The 27,616-nt window shown below is 41.2% G+C and overlaps 3 protein-coding genes across 6 annotated transcripts in view; 1 reads left to right on the top strand and 2 right to left on the bottom strand.

Annotated features, from left to right (window-relative positions):
* The first annotated feature begins 5,245 nt into the window (after positions 1 to 5,245).
* fhl2a (four and a half LIM domains 2a) lies at positions 5,246 to 9,369 on the top strand. Its single transcript, XM_059499703.1, has 6 exons — positions 5,246 to 5,504; positions 6,227 to 6,403; positions 6,572 to 6,746; positions 7,632 to 7,801; positions 8,000 to 8,186; positions 8,782 to 9,369. Exons 2-6 carry the CDS (start codon positions 6,248 to 6,250, stop codon positions 8,931 to 8,933), a joined length of 840 nt encoding a protein of 279 aa, XP_059355686.1. The 5' UTR covers positions 5,246 to 5,504; positions 6,227 to 6,247; the 3' UTR covers positions 8,934 to 9,369.
* A 1,142-nt stretch (positions 9,370 to 10,511) lies between these two features.
* On the bottom strand, positions 10,512 to 12,874 carry c19h2orf49 (chromosome 19 C2orf49 homolog). 2 transcript variants are annotated; one of them, XM_059499339.1, is made up of 4 exons: positions 12,712 to 12,874; positions 12,349 to 12,488; positions 11,158 to 11,509; positions 10,512 to 11,024 (listed from the first exon to the last, which is right to left on the bottom strand). In XM_059499339.1, exons 1-4 carry the CDS (start codon positions 12,844 to 12,846, stop codon positions 10,971 to 10,973), a joined length of 681 nt encoding a protein of 226 aa, XP_059355322.1. In that variant the 5' UTR covers positions 12,847 to 12,874; the 3' UTR covers positions 10,512 to 10,970. The 2 variants fall into 2 exon arrangements, with proteins under 2 accessions (XP_059355322.1, XP_059355321.1); XM_059499338.1 differs by having other exon boundaries at positions 10,512 to 11,027; positions 12,712 to 12,873.
* Positions 12,875 to 13,692: 818 nt separating this feature from the next.
* LOC132094678 (high-affinity lysophosphatidic acid receptor-like) overlaps positions 13,693 to 27,616 on the bottom strand; it is a 50,895-nt gene continuing 36,971 nt past the window's right edge. Inside the window, exons 2-4 of one of the 3 annotated variants that reach the window (XM_059499340.1) lie at positions 18,102 to 18,237; positions 16,263 to 16,414; positions 13,693 to 15,465 (exon numbers count right to left, since the gene is read on the bottom strand). In XM_059499340.1, coding sequence (XP_059355323.1) covers positions 14,229 to 15,356 — 1,128 coding nt within the window. In that variant the 5' untranslated portion in view covers positions 15,357 to 15,465; positions 16,263 to 16,414; positions 18,102 to 18,237 and the 3' untranslated portion in view covers positions 13,693 to 14,228. Of the gene's footprint in view, positions 15,466 to 16,219; positions 16,415 to 18,101; positions 18,243 to 27,616 lie in introns of those variants that run through there. The other 2 variants (XM_059499342.1, XM_059499341.1) reach the window with 2 other exon arrangements.

Here is a 27,616-nt window from a genome sequence, read left to right on the forward strand (position 1 = left end):
CATAGAGACAAGGGGGTGGGCTCATTTTATTCAGGCAACCTATCAGACTCTCAGGATCATTATGAGGCTATCAGGCCACGCCCTAGCAACCATATAGAGCACCTTAGTAACAAGCTCCATAGACTTCCATTGAAAATCATCAAACTAATATCTTTGGATAGAAGCGTCATAGAAACATGAGGGTGGGCTCGTTTGACTCGGGGCAGCAAACGGCCAATCACAAATCACCTTCAATACTTCATAGCCACGCCCTAGCAACCATTTAGAGCACCTTAGTAACCCAAAGCATAGAGGTATATCTTCAAATCTGAATGTCATAAATGCAAGGGGGTTGGTTTATATCATTCATACTGGCAAGCAGCCTTTGGAGTATCATCACTGGCAGCTGCCAAGCCACTCCCTAGCAACCAAACACAGTACCCCATCAACCATTATGCAAGATCTATATCTCTGCATCAGAACAATGTACAAACATGGGGGTTGGTTTATATTGTCAAGCAGCTTTTGAAGTATCATCATTGGCAGCTGCCAAGCCACTCCCTAGCAACCAAACAGAGTACCCTAGCAACCATTTAGTAAGTCTTATATCTTTGCATCAGAACATCATACAGACATGGGAGTTGGTTCTTTTGACCCATGCTAGTAAACAGGATTCCAACATGCTAGTCATGCTAGTAGTGAATAGCTACATGCTAATAGTGATTAGCTAAGTGCTAAATCAGGCTAGGAACTCTATAAAACTATACAGTAATGATCTGTGACAACTAGCATCTGCATAACAAACACCTCAGGTCAAGTCAATTCAAGTTAAGTCACCTTTATTTATATAGCGCTTTAAACAAAATACATTGCGTCAAAGCAACTGAACAACATTCATTAGGAAAACAGTGTGTCAATAATGCAAAATGACAGTTAAAGGCAGTTCATCATTGAATTCAGTGATGTCATCTCTTTTCAGTTTAAATAGTGTTTGTGCATTTATTTGCAATCAAGTCAACGATATCGCTGTAGATGAAGTGTCCCCAACTAAGCAAGCCAGAGGTGACGGCGGCAAGGAACCGAAACTCCAGCGGTGACAGAATGGAGAAAAAAACCTTGGGAGAAACCAGGCTCAGTCGGGGGGCCAGCTCTCCTCTGACCAGACGAAACCAGCAGTTTCGCCCTAGCAACTGCATATCAACACCCTAGCAACTGCCCTGATTACCTTAACAACCACACTGGGTACCCTAGCAACTGCCCTAGCAACTATACAGTGTACCCTAACAACCTCATTGCAACACCATAGCAACCGAGGGGCGAGTTTTGCCACTGCAAGCACCACTCACATTTTCTTCAGGAAATGTACATTCTAGTTACTAATGTTACTCAAAATATCTTGTTTTGCGCAGAGGGGAAAGGAAAAAAGTCATACAGGTTTGGAAAGACATGAGGGTGAATAAATGATGACAGGATTTTCATTTCTGGGTGAACTATGCCTTTAAGATTTACTTTTGTGTCCATACTTTTTGGGGCCACTGTTGTAGGCTATATGTGCAATTGTAAATTTTACTATCGCCATACAATTTAAGTGAAAACAAAAATTAATAATTTTTTTTACATGGATTTCAGCCTTTCTTAGTATATCCCTTTTTCTGAATGTCACGTGCACTCAAGCCACATGATCCATTATGTCCTAATATGATTTGAGAATTTCCCAAAGAGCATCTTGTGCTTCATTGTAAGCAAAACCCATAGTGTATAAATTAGTTTAAATGATCATTGTCACAAATTGCTTGCACAAGAGACCATTTGTAAGGAAAATTAATTTAAAATAACTTATGTACTTACTTTTAGATGGACTTTAAACATGAATAAACTTTTTTTCTGTCTTCATCTGTATCTGAATTAAAGAATCATAACTAAAGGCAACTGAAGTCAGATAAAAATGTGTTTTGTCACATTAAAATGGTTTCAATAATAAAAAAAAAAAATGTCCACTGCAAGAGAGGAGGTCTGTAAACATTCCCCAAGTTGTTTGTTTGCTCTGGCTCGCTTCTCTCTCACAAACACTTGAGGGGCAGAAATAAAGCGAGGGAATAATACGCAGATGATTAAGAATTATTACTATGAAACAGAAAATCTTACATAATATGCTTTTGGGTCCAAAATCTTCTCTCCATGCTTGTATTTTACTTTCATCAATAGCAATGTGATATTGACACATGAAGACCGAATACTCTGATACATAAAAATAAAAAATTGCCAGATGTACATCTGTTGATGAATCCTAAGTCATAAACCACATACATATATATATTTCTTTTTTTAAGCTAAATAAAATTGTTATGCTTGGACTAATGGACTAAACATTTAATTCAAGATATATCCTCTGAAAATAAGTCTTAATGTCATAACACAATTTTGCTTTTCAAGCATGTTTCAGGATTAGATACTTTTAGATATTTTCTTCTAGAAAACAAGACAAAACTATCATAAAATCATGTTTGTTTGTTTTTTTAATTGTTGAAATAGATTAAAATCTTTTTATATTTATTTCAGAATAAATGTAATTATCACAAAACTGAATGAGACCTTAAAAGGAAGAGTTGTATTGTGTGTTGTATTTATAGCTCATCTTGATAGGAAAAGCCTGCCCAAACCCTACCACTCCAATTAGTCACCCCATAGGTGGAGTAATTTAATCAGGAGAGCATTCAACCCCAGCCGAGAGCCTCCACGCTCAGTCTGGCCGGACTCTTCTCAGAGACAGACAACTCTTCTCCTGAGGTAAGAACCACAGGCGCTCGTGTCTATACAGGTGGATAACTAACACCAGATCACACTCGTGAGCAATGATACAACTATCACTAACCTGTGTTCTCTGTCAGAATTACTCGAATTTGTGCTAGTATCTGTCGATCACATCTGCTCCTTTATGGTTGTTCTTCTGTCATTCTGCATAATTGCTTGTCACTATTAAGTGAATATATCAAGAAGCATTAAAAATAAAAATCCAAAAAGTATTTATTTGAATCTAATAACTAACAAATGGTTTCAATGTGTTAATGGGTTTGAACTGTATATGACACACTAAGGTCTATGACAGCTATAAGTCTCTCTTAAAACATTTCTGGAGAAGATAAAAGACATTTATAGAGTCATGATGGGTGGTCAGAATCTTGTCTCACTCTCTCCATGGATCTGGATTGTGGGGGTGTGAAGTTTGTGTGTGGGGCGCAAACACAAGGTCTTAATCTCAGGAGGGTTAGTCTTCCATCCACCTGTCTGGCTTCTCTTTTTAGTGTCGACTAAAAGCTTTCCATTAATCTTTCAGACCTCTGCTATACTTTTAATAAGCATTGAGTGATATGTTTGTGGGATGACACTCTCAGATGTCTCCAAGCACAGCTGAGGATTATAAAAAAAAAGAGATTAGAGAAATACCAAGTCATGCCCGAGAGAGATCTTGTTAGAGGAGATCAGTTTAGATCAAGGGTGCAAGGGTTTGTTTCATAAACAAAAGTGAATATGTTTAAAAGAGGGGTTTACAAACTGTCAAGAATGAATAATTTTGATATTTAAGCTTTAACAAACATCTTAATTCTTCAACTGAATTATTACAGCTACCACCAAACTTGCTTGAATGAATTTAGTCTTGTCAAATTTTACAGGGTAGCTGCAGGCAATCATAGTGAGAATTCAATGTATTTTCTGAACTGGAGGTTAGAAACAATACAGGACAATAAAGACAAATAAGATTAGAAAAAGATTTCCCTTGACAACATAAGAGGAATTAGAAGAATGAACTGTGGTAGATGAAAATAAACCCAAGTATAATTATTTCATTATAAAACGGAGAGTTCCGGTCCTTGATTCTGATTGGTTGAAATGCGTTTGAAGCTGTTGTAAATTACTCTACAAACACACACCTTTGTTTACTTTTGTGTGTTGCTCGGCAATCACTTTGTTCGAACCACAACTGTTTCTGATGAACTACATTGTTTGGTGGAAGAATATTGTTTTAATTTATATCATTGCACTTTATTTGCTCTGTTTTATTCCGCGAAACCTTATGGAAATATTTTATAAAAGCCGTAAGCACTGTGAATCCGTGGTTTACAGTGAATTTATAAATATATAAATAAAGGGGGTTTTAGGCACTTCGCTTCTATAAACTGCTATAAATTCACTGTAAACCACAGTTTTTTTTGGGCTTATTTCTTTAATCTATTGCATGTTATTTCATAAATGAATTATTTTCTTTCCAAAAAGTGTGTTCATTTGCTTGCTTTAGCACATCAGTATCACTGCACATTAGTTTATCATTCCAAATTCAAGATTTTTGAATCCTACATTTAGATATGTCTATGGCAAAGTGGTAAGTACTGTACAGTATGTTTCCAAAAAAGCCCTGGATTTTTGAAACTTCCAGAACTGGTTCTCAACCAGAGGGCCTCATGATGACTTAAAATGATAATATAAGATGAAAAAACATAAAAATAAGTTAAAACAACTATAAACCGAAGAAACGGTTTCCTTTGAAAAACCAGGATGTCACAGTTTTGGAAAAGCACTGGTTTACAGCAGTCACAGATAAGAGTGATTGATTAATAAATCATAAACAACTTTGTTAGAGTTAATTTAGTAATTTTACTCTAACTATCTGTTCTGTGTAAAGCCAAGGCAAGATTTTGAGAAAATGATCTCACTATTAACAAACCATTTACTTTTTTCCTCAATAAACTCCAAAATGGAGTTTAATCCTCTTATTTATATTTAGTAAGGTAGTTGTTTAGGCGTTGGGTAGGATTAGGGATGTAAAATATGGTCATGCAGAATGTGCTTTTTTATTCGTACTAACAAACAGCCAATATGTTGGTAATAGGGATGCTAATAAGCAAGTTAATACTGAGAATTGGTCCCTATACTAAAGTGTTACCAAAAAACATGGTCATGGTCATACTGTGTACAAAGTACCTAGTAAGTCACGGTCAGACTTGTACTTAGAGTCATGGACAAACTATTTCCACAAGAAAATATAGTTAGAATAACCTGCAGTATGCTATTTTGATAGAGAGAAAAGATGTAGAACCTAATGGAAAGAATTTAAATGGCTTGCCAATTGGATGGAGAAAGGGAGAAAGCCTGAAGAAGTGAGACAGCAGAAAAGGGCAAGACAAACAGGAAGCAGAGGAGGGGGGAGAGAAGGACTGACTGTGCAAGTCAAAGAATTTTCTTAGAAGGATTTTAAGCAAGAGAGCCGCTTCTCCTAGTTTCCATCTGCTGCCTTTTATGGTAAAACAGTAGAGAAGGATTTGGTGTAGTAGTGAAGCCCTGGCCGGACGAGGGCTCAGTTAGACACACTCACAGCGGGACAGCAGGGGGCTGAGGAGCAGGGACAGAGTGTGAGCGGGACACTGGGGACCCCTGAGGCGGTGGCACAGAGTTAGGCGGCACTCAGCATCACAGGGCTCATGGGAACAATACACAGAGAGCCTTAACAGGTCCAGGACTCAGACAGCCGTGTGAGTAGATGTCATTCTGTTATTAAGAATAATTTAGAAGAAATCACAATTTCTCTCTCAGTTAATTTAAAATAAGATACAAATTGAACACCAACGTTTCTTTGAATGATCTGCCTTCGGATCAGCTTTAGAATCGGACCAGTGTTGTAACAATATAATTATTTGGCTTATTACAGAATAGATGGATTATTCTCAGAAAAAAAGTCCATTCATGATGATGTTTATAGGTAATCACATCCTTGCCAGCAGAGGCATATTTATATATGCACACTAACACATGCTGATACACAACATAATGGCTGACAGCTGGAGGTGAGATAACAGGCTGGTTACGATGCTATAATGTACTACACTGTGGAATTCCAGTGAGCTCCATCCACTGGAAACTTAAAAAACTAAAATGGCATATCAGAAATAATAAAATAACACTGCTCTAATGATGCATGAAATTCTCAAGTAAAATCTGATGATCATGTTCTCTAGCATGATTTGAGATGATCCAAAGAACATCATTCCAACATCTGGAAATAATTTCACAATCATTGTATAAGTGACCTAGAAATAGTGTAGAATATGTATTTCTATATAAAGGTATTGAAAAATATTCAGTTTAGGTTACGAGACTGAATATCTCACAACTCAATAGTTAATGAGCAAAGATTGCAATCATCTTCTCAAAGTTTCGATTATTTTCCCACATCTCTTCATACTCTTCATCACAGGACTGAAAGGCAGAAGTAAAGATGACAGAGCGTTATGACTGCCACTACTGCAAGGAGTCTCTGTTTGGGAAGAATTATGTTCTTCGTGAGGAAAACCCTTACTGTGTGAAGTGCTATGAGAGCCTGTACTCCAACACCTGCGAGGAGTGCAAGAAACCCATCGGCTGCAACAGCAGGGTAACTGCACTTCAAATAACATTCTTTATGAAGTTGCGTAAAACCGGCCAATCAGATTAGAGCTTGCAGATCTGAAAAGTTCATCAAACAGACTGAGGATGGGACCATATGTGTGTTACGATCTCTAGTTCAACTATTGTCCTGAAAGCACATCTTTTGTGGCTTTAGGATCTGTCCTACAAGGACCGTCACTGGCACGAGGACTGTTTCCACTGCTTCCAGTGCAAGCGCTCACTGGTGGACAAGCCTTTCTCCACCAAAGACGAGCAGCTGCTGTGCACCGAGTGCTATTCTAATGAGTACTCCTCCAAATGCCATGAGTGCAAGAAGACCATCATGCCTGGTAAGAGATCCTTCATTGTGGGAGGAACTAAAACCTCATTTCAGTAGATGTGTTTTTTATACTCATACACTGCCATAAAAAAAATAATTATCCATTCGGCGACATATTCTTTCCATTAAAACAGCTTTCTTTCACACAGAGTCAATCTTTGCCAAAGCAAGTGATCTGCTCAACTGGTAATAGATATTAATTCAGAACTCTCCAAAAGCAGGTCCTCATGACCATGTTAAAATGTCACAATCTTATTAACCCATTATGTTTTATGATCAACCACCCTTATTATAATATTCATCAATGGAAATGAATAGATGGAACCAAGTTTAGATTTATTATATTTGTAGTAGCAGTTTTGGCTGTTTAATTGATGTGATTCAGTTTGAGCTCACAGTTCTGTGGAATGTTCCAGCTCTCACTGAGCGAAACTTAATATTTCAAATCTGGAGCACATGGATTTAAAAGATATGAGCCAGACATTTTAAAACAATGAAACTCTGTGTTGTCTCTGTTTACACCACTGCTGGCCGGTGCACCATGGCTGGTGTTTATTGGCCTTTCGTCTGGATGTGTTAAAAAAGAATTATGCTCTGTCTACTTAACAGCTAAACTTTCCTGCTGTATTACAGATCAAATGGGGAGTACTGTAAGCCTGATAACGGTTATCTGTCATCTGTGACTGATAAGACTATATACAACCAATATTGTGTCCTGCAATGATTATTTATATAGATTTGGTTCTTATAGAATTTGGCATAAACTTTGTGAATTGTACATTTTTCATAATATGTACTTTGAGTGTTATGGATCGCAGTATCATTTTAACATGCTTCACTTCATAAGAGGGATGTTGTTGTATTTGGGTTAAGATGGCTCTCTTCTCTCCCTCAGGCTCCAGGAAGATGGAGCATAAAGGAAACAGCTGGCATGAGACCTGCTTTACATGCCAGCGCTGCCAGCAGCCAATTGGCACCAAGAGCTTCATCCCCAAAGACAACCATAACTACTGCGTGCCCTGCTACGAAAAGCAGTTTGCCATGCAGTGTGTTCACTGCAAGAAGGTAGTCACATCTGAAGTAACCTACAAGCTACAACACAGGAGTTAAATATACAAACTTCAAGTACATTAAACATTAAGACACCAGTCAACTACAAGTGAAATATAGTTCATGCAATCACAAAAGCAAGCTATTCTATTAATAAATAACAGGGAGGTATGTTATTTAGATCCTATGTCTTCTCCTTTCTTGTCTGTGTAGCCCATCACCACTGGCGGTGTGACGTACCATGACCAGCCGTGGCACAAGGACTGTTTCCTGTGCACTGGCTGTAAGCAGCAGCTGTCTGGCCAGCGCTTCACCTCTCGTGATGACTTTGCTTACTGCCTCAACTGCTTCTGCAACTTGTATGCCAAGAAATGTGCCTCCTGCACCACCCCCATCAGCGGTATGCACAATCCAACAAATAGAACTACAAAAATAGAAAAGCTTCGATACGGAATTACCTCAATTCTGATCAAACCGATCATGCATGATGGTTTGGAATCAGGGTTGTGTGCCATTCAGAATTAAATTGAGAATGTATTTAAATCACAAGCCCATTCTTGAATATAATTCAATGTTGTTTTTGTTAGCTAAAACTTAAATTATCACAAATATATATTTTTTGTTAATTGCAATAAAGCTGAAATAAAAATAAAAAACAAACATTAGATTAAAAATGTACATTTAAAAGCTTTCAGTCTAAATTATTTAAATACAAATATACTATATATTTTTAGTACTGTTATAGTCATTTTTTTTAAACATTCTCATTATATTCATTGAATTAACTTTCATTTAATGTACCAGAATATTCCCTGAAGTTGCAAAACTTTCATTATCCTGCAGCACATGGCCAATTCAAATTCCAGAACTGAAAGGGGGGAAACTCTTAAATTGTCAACCCTGTTTCAAATCTGCCAGCACCCATAAACTGTTATGCAATACAGCAACATCTCTTTGTTTGCCAGTGCTCATAACATGTTTGCAATCACATATAGGACTTGGAGGAAGCAAGTACATCTCCTTTGAAGAGCGCCAGTGGCACAACGACTGTTTCAACTGCAAAAAGTGCTCGGTGTCTTTGGTGGGCAGAGGTTTCCTGACCGAGAGAGATGACATCCTGTGTCCTGAGTGTGGCAAAGACATGTGAAAGCCAGCAAGAAACAATTCGAGCATGCATGACATGCTTGAAATGTTAAAACCAAAGCTTTGGCAAAGCATGAAACAGTGTGAACATTGAATACATTTAGGTACTCCATGGAAACATACATAACATTGTTGTAGCAAAGATTATAATAGTGTATGTATAGCAAGAGGCAGATTTTCTATATTTCAGAAGAGTTTCATCTTGCTTTAACATGAAGACTGAGGAAAGAATCGGTCTTAAAGATTAAACTGTAAGAGTGAGGATAATAACCATTTATATCTCTTTCAAATGTCTAACAAGCTCTCTGATGTGTTGCATAACCCATGTCTTAACTTGCAAAAAAAGTATTTTGGTCTTTACGTGTATCTAACAGTTGAGAACGAATTCTAAATAAAGTACATTTAATGCAATATCAATAAAGCTTATTAAAATAAATCAACTACATGTTTTTTTGTTTCTCTAATTGAATGACATGAACTGAACTATCAGTACAGCTCAAACAATATAACAGGACAATAGAGCCAACTAGCGTTGACAGTCCATGCAAAACAATGTGCATCCTATTATCAGGGCATATGCAAAATATATTTTGTCAAAAAACGTTATGCTTTAATGCTTGAAATGAGTTCTGAAGACTAATGTGAACTGTGTCTAGGTTTAAATGTAATTTTATTAATAAGATTCGGGAGGAGCGCGTCAGATACTTAGCCTAATCAACACAGGTGGACCATAATCAAGTAATCAATCCCATAGTATAAATATCGCTGACTTACCTCTATCCATTGACGGTTTATCAGCATCCCTCCTCCACCCCATCTCCTCACTTTGAGTTCACTTTATAAATAGACAGGGAAGCGGGGGTACTCTAGGTTCGGGCCATTCCCGAGCTCGGAGCCCTTCCCCGGACAGCACGCCAAATACGCATACCATACCTCAGCTAATTATATGTAAGCGTGAACTAGTGAAACATCTTGAAGATGGAGCACATAGTGTAGGGAAAGCAGTCAACAAGTGTTTCACATCCATTTGTAACGTTTTATAGATTTGATGACTTGGTTCTTATTACTATGTTTAACCTTTTAGAATAGCCCGGGTTTGGTTCATATTGTAACAGGATTTGGTTATAGGAATTTAATTAACAAACTTTTATTTTACGGATATTGACTGTAAATTTCACTGATCCATTATTAACTTAAGTATATTATACTTGTTATAAATGTATAATAATCAGGGCAATGAATTAATAATTAAAAAAAAAAGAAAAAAAAAAAAGATTCACAAACACCGTGACTAATGCTCTGAGTCATTTATTTGATCAGGCTTGTCACTGAGGAACATTCCATGCAGGTCAATAAAAACTCAATTCATAATGTCTAGAAAAGACCACCACTAAAACACGTACATGTGAAACACCCTTCATATCGTTTTCTCACTTAAAGACATCAACGCATGATGCAATACACATCACAATTGTATTTTGGCCCTTTGGGGCTAGTAATACAAACATGGTCGAGGGATTTACCTGATAATGGCTAAAGCACTTGGACAGGCCTATCCTGATCTAAAACTGATCAAAGCAAATATTTTATTGGAGAAATAAGAGATTTCTTCGAAATGCCACTCAGTACAGTCACATCCAGTTACTGGGAATACTCCTATACCAGTAATACACTGCAGTCCATTGGAAAGCATGTCCCTTCTCCATCTTAGTGGATTTGATTTACCAACAAGATTCACTCAAAATGGAAAATGTGTTCATTGCAAAAATTATATTGCTAAAAAAAGTGATAAACTGATCAGTCTAACATAAAACTGCTAGGAATGTCTCAGTTCTTTCACCACGCATCAAGTCAAAAGCAGAAGTGTTTCCTAGTGTGAAAAAACCAGAGGGTCACATTTCACAAGTCACCTTTCCTGAGGCTGGGAAGTAAAGATGTGTGACAAGAACCCATCTTTCAAATTCTAGGGTCTGTCTTTGCCTCAGAGACCCAGCAGACGACATCAGTGGCGTTAAATGTCCATCCCAGATGACTTCACAGATTATGGCCATGTGACATGTTGAATCTTTTTCTTTGCATCAGGTGACTTAATGTCCTTCTGCCACAAAAAAAAAAAAAAATCAAAGAATTACCATCAGAAAACCTAAAAAGACTCACTCTTATCTACTCCACACAACACCCGTCAAGCTAAATAGGCACTTTTTCCATGGAGTTAGTTTTATACTCACACTAGTGTTGGGTTCTCCATCACTGGGGGACAAGCGCTTCAGTTTAGACGTGGTGTTGTTTGAATGTGCTGAGGAGTTGGCCGTTTTGGAGTCATTACAGGGGCTCTTGGGACCGGCCCCTGGTAATGACACTGAGGTCTTGTTAGAGGAATTGGAGGAAGAGTTTGTAGAGTTCCCAGAGAGCTTGCGTATGGGGTTTGTGAGATTGATGCTGGACACTGGAGGCTTTAGTCGGTCTGTGGTGACAGGAGCTGGTGAAGGATCAGGTTTCTTCATCTTAACACTGCCAGTGTTCTTAGAGCTGCCGTCAAACACAATCAACGGCCTCTTCCTGCCACTATCACTGCTTGAACTGAAGACAAATAGAGAAAATACTTTGGACATTCTCATTCAGGTACAGAACGCAGCCATGAAAATATTAAATATTAGATTATGGTCAACAAACAAGCAACGGCAATGAGATTTCAAAGCTTCGGCAAAAAGAAAGAGTATCTGTGATTATTACAAAGTGGTCTGGAATTCTGGAGTTAAATATTTTGGAATAATGACCTTTGCATATTTGTGTGGATGTATGCATAATAACATGCATAAACTATTATTCAGTAGTTCAGATGAATAAGGTTGTTGTTTTTTACTATACATTTTACTTTCTGCTCTCTTGTAAATTGTGTTTTTGGCCAAAAAAATCTGGGTTCATAATCATGAAATTGTTATTAGTGATCGATGACTGTGCATAAGCAATTCTGTACATGATACAAATAATGAAAATATTTTGTAAATTTCCTCCTGTAAATATACCAAAACTTACGTTTTGATGAGAAATATGCATTGCTAAGAACTTCATTTGGACAACTTTAAAAGTGATTTTCTCAATATTAAGATTTTTTGCACCCTTAGATTCAAGGTTTTTAAATAGTTGCATCTCAGCCAAATATTGTCCGTTATCATCATTGTTTACATTTAGCACATAGACGCTTTCTACTGAACGTAAACGACGCTGATTACGTTCTGGGGTAATCTCCAAAATGTTAGAATGTGGTAACTCGGGGAGAATAATTGTTTAATAAATTATGTTATTATTGGTTTCTTTGCGCACAAAGTGTATTCTCGCAGCCTTGTAATATTACGGTTGAACCCCTGATGTCACGTGTACTATTTTACCGATGTCCTAGCGAGTGTGCAGTAAGTTACCTCTGACTCGCTCGGCTCCGCTCCACGCGCCTCCCCCAGCGGCTGTTGGGCAGGTCCCTCTGCGGGAGAGGGATGACATGCCGCAGGTACAGATCTGTGAGCCGCTCGCGGTCCTCTTCATCACCCACTGCGATCTTCCTCTACAACACAACACAGCCACCGCTCGTTTGCTACTGTTCTGTGACTCACTCCTCGGACATCAGACATTTCTACTTGATCTTATTAAAATACACTTTACAAAAAAGCCTGAGCTCACCAAAAACAACTAAAATATGATTATTATTATGTTCATATAAGAAACAAGCACGTTATGCGATGAAGCCTGCAGTAACCTGACAGATGTCAAATGGCTCTCAACCTCACCTCGAGTAACGTAAGCTGAATGAACTCCGGAGAAAGAAGCTCTGGGTTAAGGAGGAGGTCGAGGTTGGGAACATCTCCAGTGTTTGATGTGGCGCTTTTCGTTCTGTCTGTCCTGTGTGACGCCATGCTTCTCATCGGTTTCCGGAGAGCGCAGGAAGAAGCGCTTTTGTTCTGCGCTTATGTGACCGACGTTTAACAGCGTATGACCATTACTGCCACCTGCAGTAACTTATGATAAAGTTATTTCAAATTTACACATATTTTCATATTTCATCTTTATTTTTTTATATACATGGATGTACAGTCCCAAAGAACCCCATGTTACAGATTGATTTAATGAATAGACAATTAATGAGCAAATATTTGTCCATTAACTGCTAGCACTGGCTAATAACCATATCAACTAAACATTGTATTTATTTGTTGTGAATGTTGTGTATTTCACTTAATCAGTTTTGTGTAGGCTACTTAGCTATTTGCTACCAGAATATGTCTTCCATAGATATTACATTTGCCATCCTCCAATCTGCTTTTTTGACACTAGGATCAGCCTTTGGAAAACACATATTCTTCCCTTTTTTGTTCTTCAGTATTGACAGATTTCTACTGTATATTGACAATATTTATATAGGCTTAATGTTCCAAAGTTACTGAAAAAAAAACATTCTAAGATTGACTTTACAGAAAATGCCACGCTTATGAAGATGATGCATTCCAAATATTTCAGGGATGGTGAAAGTGTCTATGATGATATCTTTATGAATTTGCATAAGCAAAATTATTAATTCAAAGTGGTAAATGACTGAAAACAGTAAGCAGAAATCATAATTATGTTGTAAAAATTAAGAAACAAGAAGAATAATTTAGGTTTGGCATTTATTATTATTATTATTATTTATTTATTTATTTTTCTAAAAGGAAAACACATTTTGGACAAACATCTTTCAGTTTAAACCAACCAGTCATGCAGTATCACTTTGGGACTGGTGTTCAAGGCAAACTCAAGATGGTTAACATTACTGACAAGCACAGCTTGAAGGTATACCATATATTTCAAATTGATACGAAAAAGCTCAAGGTTTTGTTACCCAGTGGGTTGCACAAACAGATCAAATGTACAGCTTGAATGCACTGTAAGTTGCTTTGGTTAAAAATATCAGTCAAATGCATAAAAAAATTAAAAGAATGAAAAACTCACTTAACCATGACAAATTCTATCAAAAATGTCCAGTAGATCACCAGTTTATTTAATTTATTTGCCAATTTTTCATGTTTTACAAAACTGCAGAGTCTGCAGAAGCCTTTCCAACAGAAAAATAAAGAAATTACTGTGTTCAGGAACATTTATGTATATTGCTCTGATGAATTTCAGACAGCAGATGCTGTTTCCTTCATCACTGCAGATTATGGTGGGAGGAGTTATTTGTAAAGTTTTTTAGTTCATAAGTATCCTTTATAAACATGACTTTAAATGTTTCATATCTTAACATTATCTTCATTTTACTTTGGTGCAAACCCTAGACAGAAGACTGGGTCTCACTGCTGCACACATAGATGTTGCTGGGTCTTATACGCCTGCGACTTCGCCCAGGAATCTTGGGACAGAGATGACAGGTCTTGGGCATGAACTCCAGGCAGGCTTCACGAAACTTGCGGATTCTCCAGCAGTATATCACTGGGTTAAAGACTGCCTTGAGGTAACTCAACCACAGTGCCCCGATGCTGATGGGGTAAAAGGCCGGGCTGAGGTAGAAGCGTCTACTGAACACCGCCAGCAGACTCACCACCGTATGTGGCAGCCAACACACAGAGAAGCCAATGAACAGGATGAGGATAGTGGTGAAGGCCCTGGTTTTAAAACTCATGTCCACATTGACTTGGGGTCGCTGCAGACCTGTTAAACCCAACTTGCTGACATGGTTAATAGCGACGCTGCCTTCGCTGGTGTGATTATGGATGCGCAGTGCATTGCGTCGAACTGTGTTGAGAATACACAGATAGGAATATGACATCACTCCAAATGGCACAAAAAACACAGCAACAGCAAGCAGAACTGTGTAACCCCGGTCCGCCAGCGATTCACTGTATCCCAGAATGCATTGCGGTACTTGTGCCCCGATCGCTGCTGTCCTCCAGCCGAGCACAGATGGTAGGGACACACAAAGTGACAGAGCCCATGACGCGGCAATAAGAATTTTCGCCCGATGGGGCGTCAGCTTGTCCTGCCGTTGAACTATAATGAGGAACCGATCAACGCTGATGATCAGAAGTATAGACACACCTTCTAGAACAAACAGCCAGTAGAGCATGACAGATATGCGGCAGAATTCCACTCCGAAACTCCAGTCCGTAGTTGCGAGAGTGACTGCAGTGAATGGCATGCATAGCAGTGACAGCATGATGTCTGAAAAAGCCAGTGTGGCCAAGAGCAGATTAATTGCTGAACGCATGGCTGGCTTCTGATACACTATCAGACACACAATGGCATTGCCAAGAAAACCAATGGTGATCATGAAGATCATGATGGCAGCCAGTGCCACCCTGAGAGTGGTGGGCATTAGGGCAGTATCAGACTCTTGCATCTCAGTTTCTATTGGTTCAAGAAGACCACACCCCTCCAATGAGCTGCCATTACATGTAAACATGGCGGCTGCTACCAGGTATTATCCATCCAAGGCTGGAAAGTCATAGATAAATCTTTGCCATGGTCCTGTGAGCTACCATTAAGTGAAACTCTCTTCTGTAAAACATTACCTGTAACAGAAGAACATAAGTTTGAGGTATATTAATAACAACTAAAATAAATTACACTTTAGATACATTACATTTTAAAATATAATTAAATAGGAAAGTTATTTTGAATTGTAATAATATTTTACAACATTACTGTTTTGACTGTATTTATGATCAAATAAATGCAGGCTTGATGAGCATGTTTTTGACAAAACTATTATCATGCAGCTCATTATAAATTGTTGGATATATAAGTATGTAGTACACTCCCGAAGGGCAATATATGCTATATGGCAAATCTCAGTGGCTTGACTGCTTGTGTCATCACAAAATGTCCACTTTATAATCATCCATCTGCTTAATGTAACTATAAGGCATGGTGATATTAAGAAATTATAAACATCAATATCAACAATTTAGAAAAGTGCATCACAAATTTTTTTTGACTTGACTTGATTTGAAAGGTTTTTCTAAACATCTTTTGTGTTCAGCTCAAGAATGAAAATTATACAGGTTTAAATGACATAAAGAAAAGTGAGTAAATAATGACAGAATTTTCATTTTTGGGTGAACTATCCCTTTAAGAGCACAGAGGTGCAGTCTGTGATAGGATTTCAGTGAGTGACATTTTTATGACAGCACATGAGAATTGCATTATTCAGTAATGACATATGGTGAAAACATTCTTGTAATATTTTTATATTTTTATGCTTAAACATCTGTAAAGCAATCTGTGCAAAGCACAATATGAGCAATATGGTAAGCATATACGAACCACAATCATCATGTTTACAGACGAAAGAGAGAATGATGCTCACTCAGAGGATGCTGCTGTTGCCATGGTTACACTGGGCTGTTCTTTGCTAAGGACAGTGCAGATATAAAGGGGAATGCAAATTCCAAGAATTCATCACACATCTCTGCATGTCATCCTCTGACACCTCCATTGTCTTAGAAAAGACCAGAATACCTGCAAAACACAGCAGGACAGTAACACATACTAATCTGAGGGCATACTTCTAGCCATATTTCAAGTAGTGATCATGGGTTGGCCAATCAGATTTTCATGGTCAATGAAATATCGTTCCTGCTCTATGTCTCGTTTATCAAATTGAGAGGGACAGTGGACATTATGGTGAATATATTGAATTTTTTTCTCATTGATCTTTATACATATGGCTGTCAATATATTTAGAAACTCACAGTATATGAAGTCTACAGTACAATACCATCCATTGGGGATTCATATGTAATTATCAGCATACATTATTTAAGATTTTTGGGCATACGGTGTGGATCAGACACTGGGGTACAGGTGATGACAAAAGGACATATGACAAACAGAAGCATGAGAATCAGGTAACAGAATCAAAATATCCTAAGAAATTTGAAGTATGCTGTTATGCACCATAAAATATAAAATGTTTGAAACATAATAATGGAATAACAACAAGATAAGAATAAATATACAATGAAATATGTTCTGAACAATGTAATATTTATTTTGTAATGTAGAACACAATGTAGTTTATATATTCATGTATACTCTGTACAGTGAGTAGCCTATAGAAATCAGTGTACAATAAGTTTAGCAACTAAAACAACATCCACAAATCAATCTCACTTAGTCTTTGTCATGGCTGTTTCTAAGACATTGATGTATTAATTGACCCATTCAGCATCCATCTAGCACCCATGCCAGTTTTTAGACAGCCATTGGCTTAAGTGTTATTAAAAACTAGAGACCAATATAACTTTGTGAACAAAACCGATAACAGTTATTTGTATGTTTAAGTGTCCAGTTGCCAACACGGGCACAGATTTATTTTATTTATATTTTTTTTAACACAAGGATAAATAAAATAATAAATACTAATAATATCAGCAATTACATCATGCATAAGACTACTGTATATTGTTAATAGTCGATTAGTATTATTATTTTGTTTAACCTGTTTAGTTGCAAATATGGCTGATGGCCCTGTAATTGTAGTTTACTTTCATTGCACACTATTGCTTCAAATTCTTATTCATTCCTGTTATAATATATAATGTTACATGCTATATGTCTAGCAGCATGTGTAACACATTTTAATTTAGGCGCCAATGCTTATATGTGAATTAAAAATAAACCAAGGTGTTTCCTACTGAACACAGTGGCGTTAATGTTACTGGGTGCTATTTTTAGACACCCACCAAAAATTCATCTTTGCATCTTATACTACAGAATCCATAACCTAAGTGTAAACATCAATCTAAACTAATCTTAAATAGAAAGACTAAAAACGAAGACACACAACAATTCAGTCTTTAGCAGCATGTTTTTCAGGAAGACATTCATTGGTTATTTAAATACAAAAGCAGAACACAGTATTTGCAGTGAAATCTTAACTGTTTACAAATGCACTAAAACATTCAGAATTAAATGTGTAGTATAGATGAAATTTATATATCACACGATAGGAAACGGATATATTCGAATTACATTTTTAGAAAATGTCTAAGAGTGATACGCATAATAATTGTTTTCATTATTGCGTGGTGTGCATTGATCACACGATACATGTCAACTGATGCAACATTTCAGTTCTCACGTGCGCTCGCGCGCTAGCCAGATGTGACGTGATAAACCCAGTCAGATTGTGTGCTGATTTTACCTTTTATCCTCTGAAGTCCGTGTATTTGTTGGGCGATGAGCCGTGAAAATCCAAAACAGGTTGAAGATGTTATAGCGGCTGCCGTTGTAGTTTGATTTCAGAGAATTGCCTTTGTTTCCACTGATGCGATTTCTTGCTGCATGAAACACAACCGTCGGGGTGTGGAGCTCTGGAGGTGTGACAGTCACTCCATCACAGCTGTAGTATGAGCTTCATCCTTGAGGATTTCAGAAACTGCATCAGGAGGTCACTCTTCTACATACTTAATATAAAGCGCAAATGGTTCAAAGACCAAAGACGCTCTTGCTAAGAATGTTTTGGCTGCAAGCTTTTTTGCTGTAGATGAAAATTCAACTTTGCCAATGCAGGAATAAATAGATTGCTTTTTATATATCAAAATAATAAACAGTTGATTGAAATTGTAAAAATATTTCAGCATTACTGTTTTACTGTATTCATAAAAGACTTCTTAAAAAAAAAAAAAAAACACATGCGACCAAATGTCCCCACAATGTAGCATAAGCAAGTACTCTCTCTCGCTCTCTCTCATACACATTTTGGTGTCCGTAAGATTTTATTGGATTTTACTTTATTTAAAGAAGTCTTTATTATGAGTAAAAAATACAGTAAAACAGTAATGCTGTGAAATATTTTATAATTGTTTGCTTATGTTTATCTCAAAGTGTAACAATGCAAACAGGTTTTCTGTAAGGGGTAGGTTTAGGGTTAGGGGATAAAAAAATATTGTTTGGTCAGTATAAAAGTAACAGAAGTCTATGGAAAGTCCCCACAGTTTACACACACAAACGTGTGTGTGTGTTCTGGTATACAGCGGGTAAAACAAGTTTTGAACATGTCAAAAATTTTCCCTGTAAATATATTTTTAAAGGTGCTGTTGACATGTCGGTAACAACCCAAGTAATCCTTACATACAAATAAAACTAAACAAATGAGTTAAGAAATTAAGTTATGTGTAATAAAATGGAATAACACAAGGAAAAAGTTTTGAACTAATGAAATTTTATTTAATGCTTTGTACAAAAGCCTTTGTTGGTTATGACAACTTCAAGATGCCTCCTGTTTAGAGAAACTAGTCGCATGCATGGCTCATTTTGGCCCATTCTTCCACAATTTCAAATCTTGAAGGTTCTGTGGGCCTCTTCTATGAGTTCAGTTTCATCCATTGCACTCAAAGATAAACTGCAGTGCTTCACAACTATAGGACAGGAAGAGCTAAATAAACTTATCACTGCATCTAAAGAAACATGATGTTTATTAGATCTTGTACCCACTAAATTATTGAAAGAGTTATTACCTGTAGCAGAAGAACCACTTCTCAACATTATTAACTCATTGTTATCTTTAGGTCACCTCCCAAAACCACAGATCATGACATTGTCATAGATAGATTACAAAACTATACAGGTATTCAAGGGCAGGCTCTAAGATGGTTTAGAACCTATCTGTCCGATCGCTAACACATTAAATGGGGAGTCATCTCATTTATCACCAGTAAAATATGGAGTGCCCACAAGGATCTGTCCTATTTTCAATATACATGTTGCCCCTTGGTAATATTTTTAGAAAATATGGGATTAGTTTACACTGTTATGCTGATGAATCTCAAATTGAGCGCAGCGTTAGTTGAGTCAGGCCACGGAGGAATAGGCTGCGACCAGCTGATGCGGTCATCTGTCAAATAGCTCCAATCACTACCATTCTCCAATGCAGTCAAATGACTCGCAACCCTCCCTCTCTCCCCATTATAAGCATGAGCATATTACCGTGCACCTTCTGGTTGTCGTCTCTTTGTTTCAGATCACTAAGGCTTTCAAGTCCTGGTTGGCATGGACCTCACTGCTGAGAGACAATCATCCTCATAATCAAGCTACAGGATAGACGTCCCACTGCTACATCTATATTATCACTGTTTGCTTTAAAGACATTATTAAGTGTCTTAATTGTCACGTATTTCCAAGATGATGGTTCCGGGGGGTTAATGTTTAAGCTCTTGTATGTTCAATTAATTTGGGAGCAAGAACCCCCATAAGGAACCATACCGCCAAAGATAAATTGTGTTCAATAAACTCCAGTAACTTGCCAAAGTGGTCTTTTCTGAACTATATATATATCTCAATGAGACCAGATGAAACTTCTAAATTATCTAAGCTAAACAGAGTGTGCTAAAAAAAGTAAAAGATTGGATGACCAATAATTTTCTCCTATTAAATTCAGTTGAGACAGAGATATTACTTATTGGACCAAAAAACAGTACACAGATTCTCGTAGATTACAATATGCAACTAGATGAACGTAGGCTACTGTTACTTCCTCTACAGTCAAAAATCTGGGTGTTATATAGGGGTGACCCCAAATAGTCGATGATTCGAGGAGCCTGATTCGACTACCAATCTCACAGTCGAATATTCACAGGCTGTTATGATTATGCCATTCTGACTATATGGGGAGCTCAAATGTCTGAAAATGTGATGAATAATAATCTGAAAAGAAAGGAGCTTCAAATTAATATTTTTAAAGTGCGTGAATAAATCCAACCACCCCCATAGATTTATGTTTCACTTTCCATAAGCAGTGACCGACAGAGGAGCATCTTGGCGGCAGGGATTTAAAACTTTACCAAGACTCAAACTGACACAGACAGAGACTGGATTTTTTTTGAACATGTAGGGAACAAGTGATTTCAAAACATTTCAGCCATTGTATATATATCGTGGATATATTATTTACCTGATATAAGATGCATTTTGGTTTTGAGTCAGGCACTTCATTGTAGTCAGGGGCGCTGCACATGATCCCGGGCCCTATGCATAGGCAGTCCTAATGTCCTAATATATATTCCAGACTTTTCAAGGGCCCTCTCTTCCTTTGGGGCCCTGGTAATCAGTACTGGTTTGATGATATCTCTTCAGCATGAGCATGTCAAACTAATGCAGAACACTAAATAACAATGACTGGACTGTCACACCCATACCATTTTAATGAGAAGACCATTATAATAAAATGCTGTGAAATTTTTGAGTTTAACTGCAGTGTTTCTGCACATTGTTTCGTGAAGAACGCGTCCACAAAAGGAGTTCGTGTCACAAGGTGACGATCTTTAGGGGCGGAACCAAAATTCGGGAAGTTTGGTTCCGCCCGGAAGTGTTTCCGCCCGGACCGGAAAAACAGAACACCGGAACTTCCGGTAGCGCCGTAAGAAGGAAAATCAGGGAATTCGATGCACCTGTGCCTAGTTAGGGACAGCGGTTGGTGATTGGAGGATACGCTGGACAAGGCAGTACTTAAGGCCAAGTTATTTCACAGTCTGGGAAGCTCTCTTTGGTGTGTGTGAAGCACTGGGTTGTGCCCGTCTTGGTACGCTGCTGGTAGCTGTCTAACTCTCTCTCTCCCTCAGGCTGGAATTGTATGATTGTGAAGACATCGCGAACCTTAAAGGTTGAGAAGTGAACAGATTATACGGCGAACTGAGACGACGTGAAAAAGGGGATTGGAAGTGGCATTGATGTGAGTACTAAGAGCCAGTCGAAAGTGCCCTGTATATTGACCTGGCGTTGTGTAGATCTCTCCAGGAGGAGGAGGGTGGCCCTACCCCTAATATAGTGTGGTGGGAGAGCCGAAGGAATACTTATTGAAGTAGTCGCAACGACGACATCACTAGCTAGGCCGCATATTCCATCGCCAGATCCGAACCAAGCGAAGTGAAGGAAGACGGGTGTCCTTTCCGTACACTGAGTGTGGTGGGTGAGTCTTCGTGCTGTGAAAACCTATAATTTTGACGTGGTGTTGTATATTGCTGTGGGCTGCTGTGTATTGCCGTGTGTCCTGTCAGATAAACCCCCGCCTTCACGCACTTCGGCGTGGGAGGACAAGGAGATTGCTGGTCCTAGCCTAGTTCAGTACAGTATATGTTGTGAGCGTGCTTCAGATCTCCGGAGATAGCACGGTACGCTGTGTCCAGCCCAGAGGTGAAAGCCATCCAAAGCAGAGTAACTGTGTTTTGTGTCCAAGTTGATACCTGTGGAGAGGAAAGGAAAGAGAGTGAGTAACACAAGGAGAAACAGAGGAAACCTGTACTTACAGTACGCTGTGTTCAGCCCAGAGGTGAGAGCCATTCAAAGCAAACTAACGGTGCTATTGTGCCCAAGTTGATATCTGTGGAGAGAAAAGGAGAGAGAGGTGAATAACACGAGGAGGAATAGAGCGAACCCTGTACTTACAGTACGCTGGGTCCAGCCCAGAGGTGAGAGCCATTCAAAGCAAACTAACTGTGCTATTGTGCCCAAGTTGATACCTGTGGAGAGAAAAGGAGAGAGAGAGTGAATAACACGAGGAGGAATAGAGCGAACCCTGTACTTACAGTACGCTGTGTCCAGCCCAGAGGTGAGAGCCATTCAAAGCAAACTAACTGTGCTATTGTGCCCAAGTTGATACCTGTGGAGAGAAAAGGAGAGAGAGAGTGAATAACACGAGGAGGAATAGAGTGAACCCTGTACTTACAGTACGCTGTGTCCAGCCCAGAGGTGAGAGCCATTCAAAGCAAACTAACTGTGCTATTGTGCCCAAGTTGATACCTGTGGAGAGAAAAGGAGAGAGAGAGTGAATAACACGAGGAGGAATAGAGCGAACCCTGTACTTACAGTACGCTGTGTCCAGCCCAGAGGTGAGAGCCATTCAAAGCAAACTAACTGTGCTATTGTGCCCAAGTTGATACCTGTGGAGAGAAAAGGAGAGAGAGAGTGAATAACACGAGGAGGAATAGAGCGAACCCTGTACTTACAGTACGCTGTGTCCAGCCCAGAGGTGAGAGCCATTCAAAGCAAACTAACTGTGCTATTGTGCCCAAGTTGATACCTGTGGAGAAAGAGAAAGCGAGTGAGCACCCAAGGAACGAACTGTGTGAACCAGTACTTACTGTGAGCTGTAATCAGCGAAGAGGTGAGAGCAAAACCAAGCTGAACTAACTGTGCCTGTGTGTCCCAGCCGCTGCCTGTGGAGAAAGAGAAAGCGAGTGAGCACCCAAGGAACGAACTGTGTGAACCAGTACTTACTGTGAGCTGTAATCAGCGAAGAGGTGAGAGCAAAACCAAGCTGAACTAACTGTGCCTGTGTGTCCCAGCCGTTGCCTGTGGAGAAAGAGAAAGCGAGTGAGCACCCAAGGAACGAACTGTGTGAACCAGTACTTACTGTGAGCTGTAATCAGCGAAGAGGTGAGAGCAAAACCAAGCTGAACTAACTGTGCCTGTGTGTCCCAGCCGTTGCCTGTGGAGAAAGAGAAAGAGCGTGAGCACCCAAGGAACGAACTGGGTGAATCAGTACTTACTGCGAGCTGTAATCAGCGAAGAGCCGTTGCCTGTGGAGGAAGAGAAAGAGAGTGGGCACCTCGAGAACGAACTGTGTGAACCAGTACTTACCGTGAGCTGTATTCAGCGAAGAGGAGGAAGAAGGAGGGCGCTACGGATACCTAAGACTCAGGCCGGGGCCCGAGCCCCACGCCCCGGATCCCCGTGGCCCCCTTGCTCCCTGACCTCTTCCCGGCCATAGCCCATCTGGAGGGCCGAGTCAGAGTTTAGTTTTAATTGCCCTTTCCCTATTCCCCAACCTATTTTTAAATATTTAAATAAAGATTGTTTTATCACTTACTTGTTCTCGTGTTGTTTGGCCATTGGGTCGGGTTTGGGGACCTCCTCGAGGTGGAAGTTGAGAAGGGGTGTGGCTTAGTTAAAGCATAGCCAGCCCCTGGGTGTGACAGATTTGGCGTAGTCGGCAGGATTTCCACCTCGAGTTGAGTAACCAAGGTCGTCCAATGACCGACAACGCGGGGCTTTCAGCCCAACCCCGTGCCATGCCCGTTTTTATGGGGAGCCCCTGGATTCAAAAATATGGGGGGACAGAATCCGAGGTACGATTGTCTGAATGGAAGGCTCAACTAGAGTACTTGGCCGACCTACAGGGCCTTAGTGCAGCCCAGCGGCTTCAATTTGTGTTAAACTCCCTGGATGGAGAAGCGCGGCGAGAGGTGCATGCCGCCCCCGAAGCCGTTAGAGCCAACGCCCAAACCGTGTTCCAGTTCCTCACTGAACAGTATGGTGACCACACCCCCGTAGCTGTCCTTCGCTCCCAGTTCTTTAATTGTAAGCAGGGCCCCCGCCAACCGATTAGAGCTTTCGCCCTGAGGTTGCGAGAGCAATTCGCCCGACTACAGACCCGTCGGGACCACGGGTTGGGAGATGGAGAGACTCTATTGCGGGACCAGTTTCTTCTGGGGTTGAAGGAGGGTCCGGTGAGACAGAGCCTACGTATCCAGTTTCGAAGGGACCCGGGTCTTACGTTCGAAGATCTGAAGAAAGAGGCACTGGCCCTGGAAGGTGATGAGACTGAGGTGAGTGGTTCCCCAGTGTGTGCGGTTGTCAGTGAAGTAGCACCAGCACAACCCGGAGGCCCTGACTGGAAGCAAGCACTGAAGGCTGAACTTTTGAAAGATGTCCGCGATCAGATGTCTGAACTGTCTAAAGCCCTCGTAGGAGAATTGCGCCAAGGACGGGCGCGGGAGGAACCACGGCCGGCGCCCCGAGACCGAGTGTACTCAGAGGGAGGCCGAGAGCCGTTCAGGCGCCCGAACCACTTTAACCGGCCCCGTTTCGAATGGGACGAGCAAGGGCGACCCATCTGCAACCGCTGTGGCAAACCAGGTCACTATAGCCGCCAGTGTGGGCCCCGCAGGGCGTCAGAAGGGGGTTTTTAGGTCGGCCGGCCACTGTGGGTCGTGTGGCCGGGACCCCTCGAGAAGACCCTGGAAGAGGATATGGCTCTAGGAGCCAGACGATTGGGCGTAGCCCCGTGGCGAAGGTGAGAGTGTGCGGCAAGGAGATTCAATGCCTGGTAGACACAGGCTCCCAAGTGACGTTGTTTGCTGAGAGTTTATCCGAAGAAGTGTTTGGGAAACAAGGGGCACCAGGGGCGGAGGCCCCCTGGCTTACTCTGAAGGGCGCAAACGGCCTCGACATCCCATATATTGGCTACCGATTGACGGACCTAGAGGTTCACGGAGTGATGGTCCCCCAGAAAGGTGTGATTATCGTGCAAGACCATTGTCTGGGTGCACATCGAGCCCTGTTGGGCATGAATGTCCTCGCTGATTGCTGGGAAGAGCTATTTCGGGCTAGGCCCGTATCGAAGATACCACCTGCAGAGAGGCCCAAGTGGGAGTGTGTGGTAGCTGACTGTCGAAGGGTGCAAATGAGCCAAGTCCGCAGGGAACAGGAAGAGGTAGGAAGAGTGATGTGTCGTTTTGCTTTGTCTGTCCCCGCAAAAAGTGAGGCTGTTGTGTGGGCGCGAGTACCGCCCCGAAGAGCGGGCCCAGAAGAGTGGGTGCTGGTGGAGCCCCATGTGGATTGTCCACAAGTGGAAGTGGCACGAGGACTATCGACGGTCCGGCGGGGGAGAGTCCCCGTGAGGATACGGAATGTACATCCATACGCGGTGCAACTACATCGGCACCAACGATTAGCCCGTCTGACAACGGTTACATCCCACCAAGTAAGGGAAGAGAGGGATATTAGTTTTCGTCAGGTGTGCCCCACTGTCATCGAGGTGGCCCTGACACAAGTAGACACCCCATGGGGTGGTATGGAGAGGAGTGTGCCGAGCCACCTGGCGGGTGAGTCGTTACAAGGGGAGGATTTAGAGCAGGCACAGACACAGAAGTTACAGGCCCTCCTTCGGAGATGGCAGCATGTGTTTGCCACCCACGATGAAGACTACGGATGCACCCAGGTGGTACAACATCATATACCTACCGGGGATGCAGGGCCCAGCCGGGAGAGGTATCGCCCAATTCCGCCCACTTTGTATACCGAGGTACGTACACTCCTGCAAGGCATGCTGAAGCAAGGAGTTGTTAGGGAAAGCAGCAGCCCGTGGGCGGCCCCCATAGTGCTGGTGCAAAAGAAGACGGGGGCTTGGAGATTCTGCGTGGACTACCGTAAGCTGAACCTCGTGACTAAGAAAGACGCTTTCCCTTTGCCACGGATCGAAGATTCGCTTGCCAGCCTCACGCAGTCGGCATGGTACTCTACCCTAGATTTGGCCAGTGGCTACTGGCAGGTGCAGGTGGCCGAAGCAGACCGGGAGAAGACTGCCTTTACAACCCCGTTTGGACTATTTGAATGGGACCGGATGCCTTTCGGGCTCTGTAACGCTCCGGCCACCTTCCAGCGGCTGATGCAGCGGTGCTTGGGAGGTCAGTTAATGGAGTCAGTATTAGTTTACCTGGATGATGTGATTGTCTATTCCCCAGATTTTGATTCACACCTGAGGCACCTCGAGGAAGTTTTTCGGGCCATGGAGAAGTACGGATTGAAACTACAGCCCAATAAGTGTCACTTACTACGGAGAGAAGTCAACTTTCTGGGCCACGTGGTCAGTGCGGCTGGAGTGTCCGTAGATCCTGGAAAGGTATCGGCCGTGAAGGACTGGAAGGCCCCGAGGACAGTGAGGCAAGTGCGATCCTTTTTAGGATTTGTGGGATACTATAGGCGTTTCATAAAGGACTTTTCAAAAATTGCTAAACCCCTTAATCAGTTGCTGGTTGGCACAGGTCGTAACCGGGGCCGGGGGTCGCCCAACGTAGACTGGGATGCAAATTGTGAGTCGGCGTTCCAGACATTGAAGCAGGAGCTGCTACAGGCCCCTATCTTGGCATACGCAGATTTCACAAAACCATTCCTTTTGTATACAGATGCCAGCAATCTCGGGCTGGGAGCGGTGTTGGCTCAACGGCAGGACGGAGTTGAGAGGGTCATCGCGTACGCCAGCCGGAGCCTCCACCCAGCCGAGAGGAACGATGCGAACTATAGTTCTTTCAAATTGGAGCTGCTGGCGTTGAAGTGGGCCCTAAGTGAGAAATTTAAAGACTACCTCTGGGGTGCCAAGGTGACGATCATTACAGACAATAGCCCATTAGTACACTTGCAGACGGCGAAGCTGGGAGCCGTGGAGCAGCGGTGGGTGGCCCAACTGGCCAACTTTGACTATCAACTACAGTACCGACCAGGGCGTGAACACACGAACGCGGACGTCCTCTCAAGGCTGCCCGAAGCGGAAAGCCCCGGAGGGGCCAGCCCGGAGGAGGGCTATATGGTAGGAGCAGTAGAGGCACCAGGCAGCAGACAAGAGGCCGTGCCTGAGAACTGGGGATGGGATCCCCGTCGGTGGAGGGAGAGACAGGCCAGGGATCAAGATGTGCGGCTGGTAAGAGAATGGCTGGAACAGGGCCGACGGCTGACGCCAGCGGAGAGGTTAGCCCAGACGGATACTGGGAGGAGGCTGCTGGGGCAATGGGACAGGCTGGAGCTGAGAGATGGCGTTTTGTGCAGAAGGGTCAGTGACCCGAAGTTGGGCGAAGAAGTACGCCAGATCGTGGTACCCGCAGATGAGGTAACGGCTTTAGTTTCGGCGTACCACAACCAGTTGGGGCATCAGGGACAGGAGAGGAC

Source organism: Carassius carassius, chromosome 19 (assembly GCF_963082965.1).
Source record: "Carassius carassius chromosome 19, fCarCar2.1, whole genome shotgun sequence".
Classification (NCBI taxonomy): domain Eukaryota; kingdom Metazoa; phylum Chordata; class Actinopteri; order Cypriniformes; family Cyprinidae; genus Carassius; species Carassius carassius.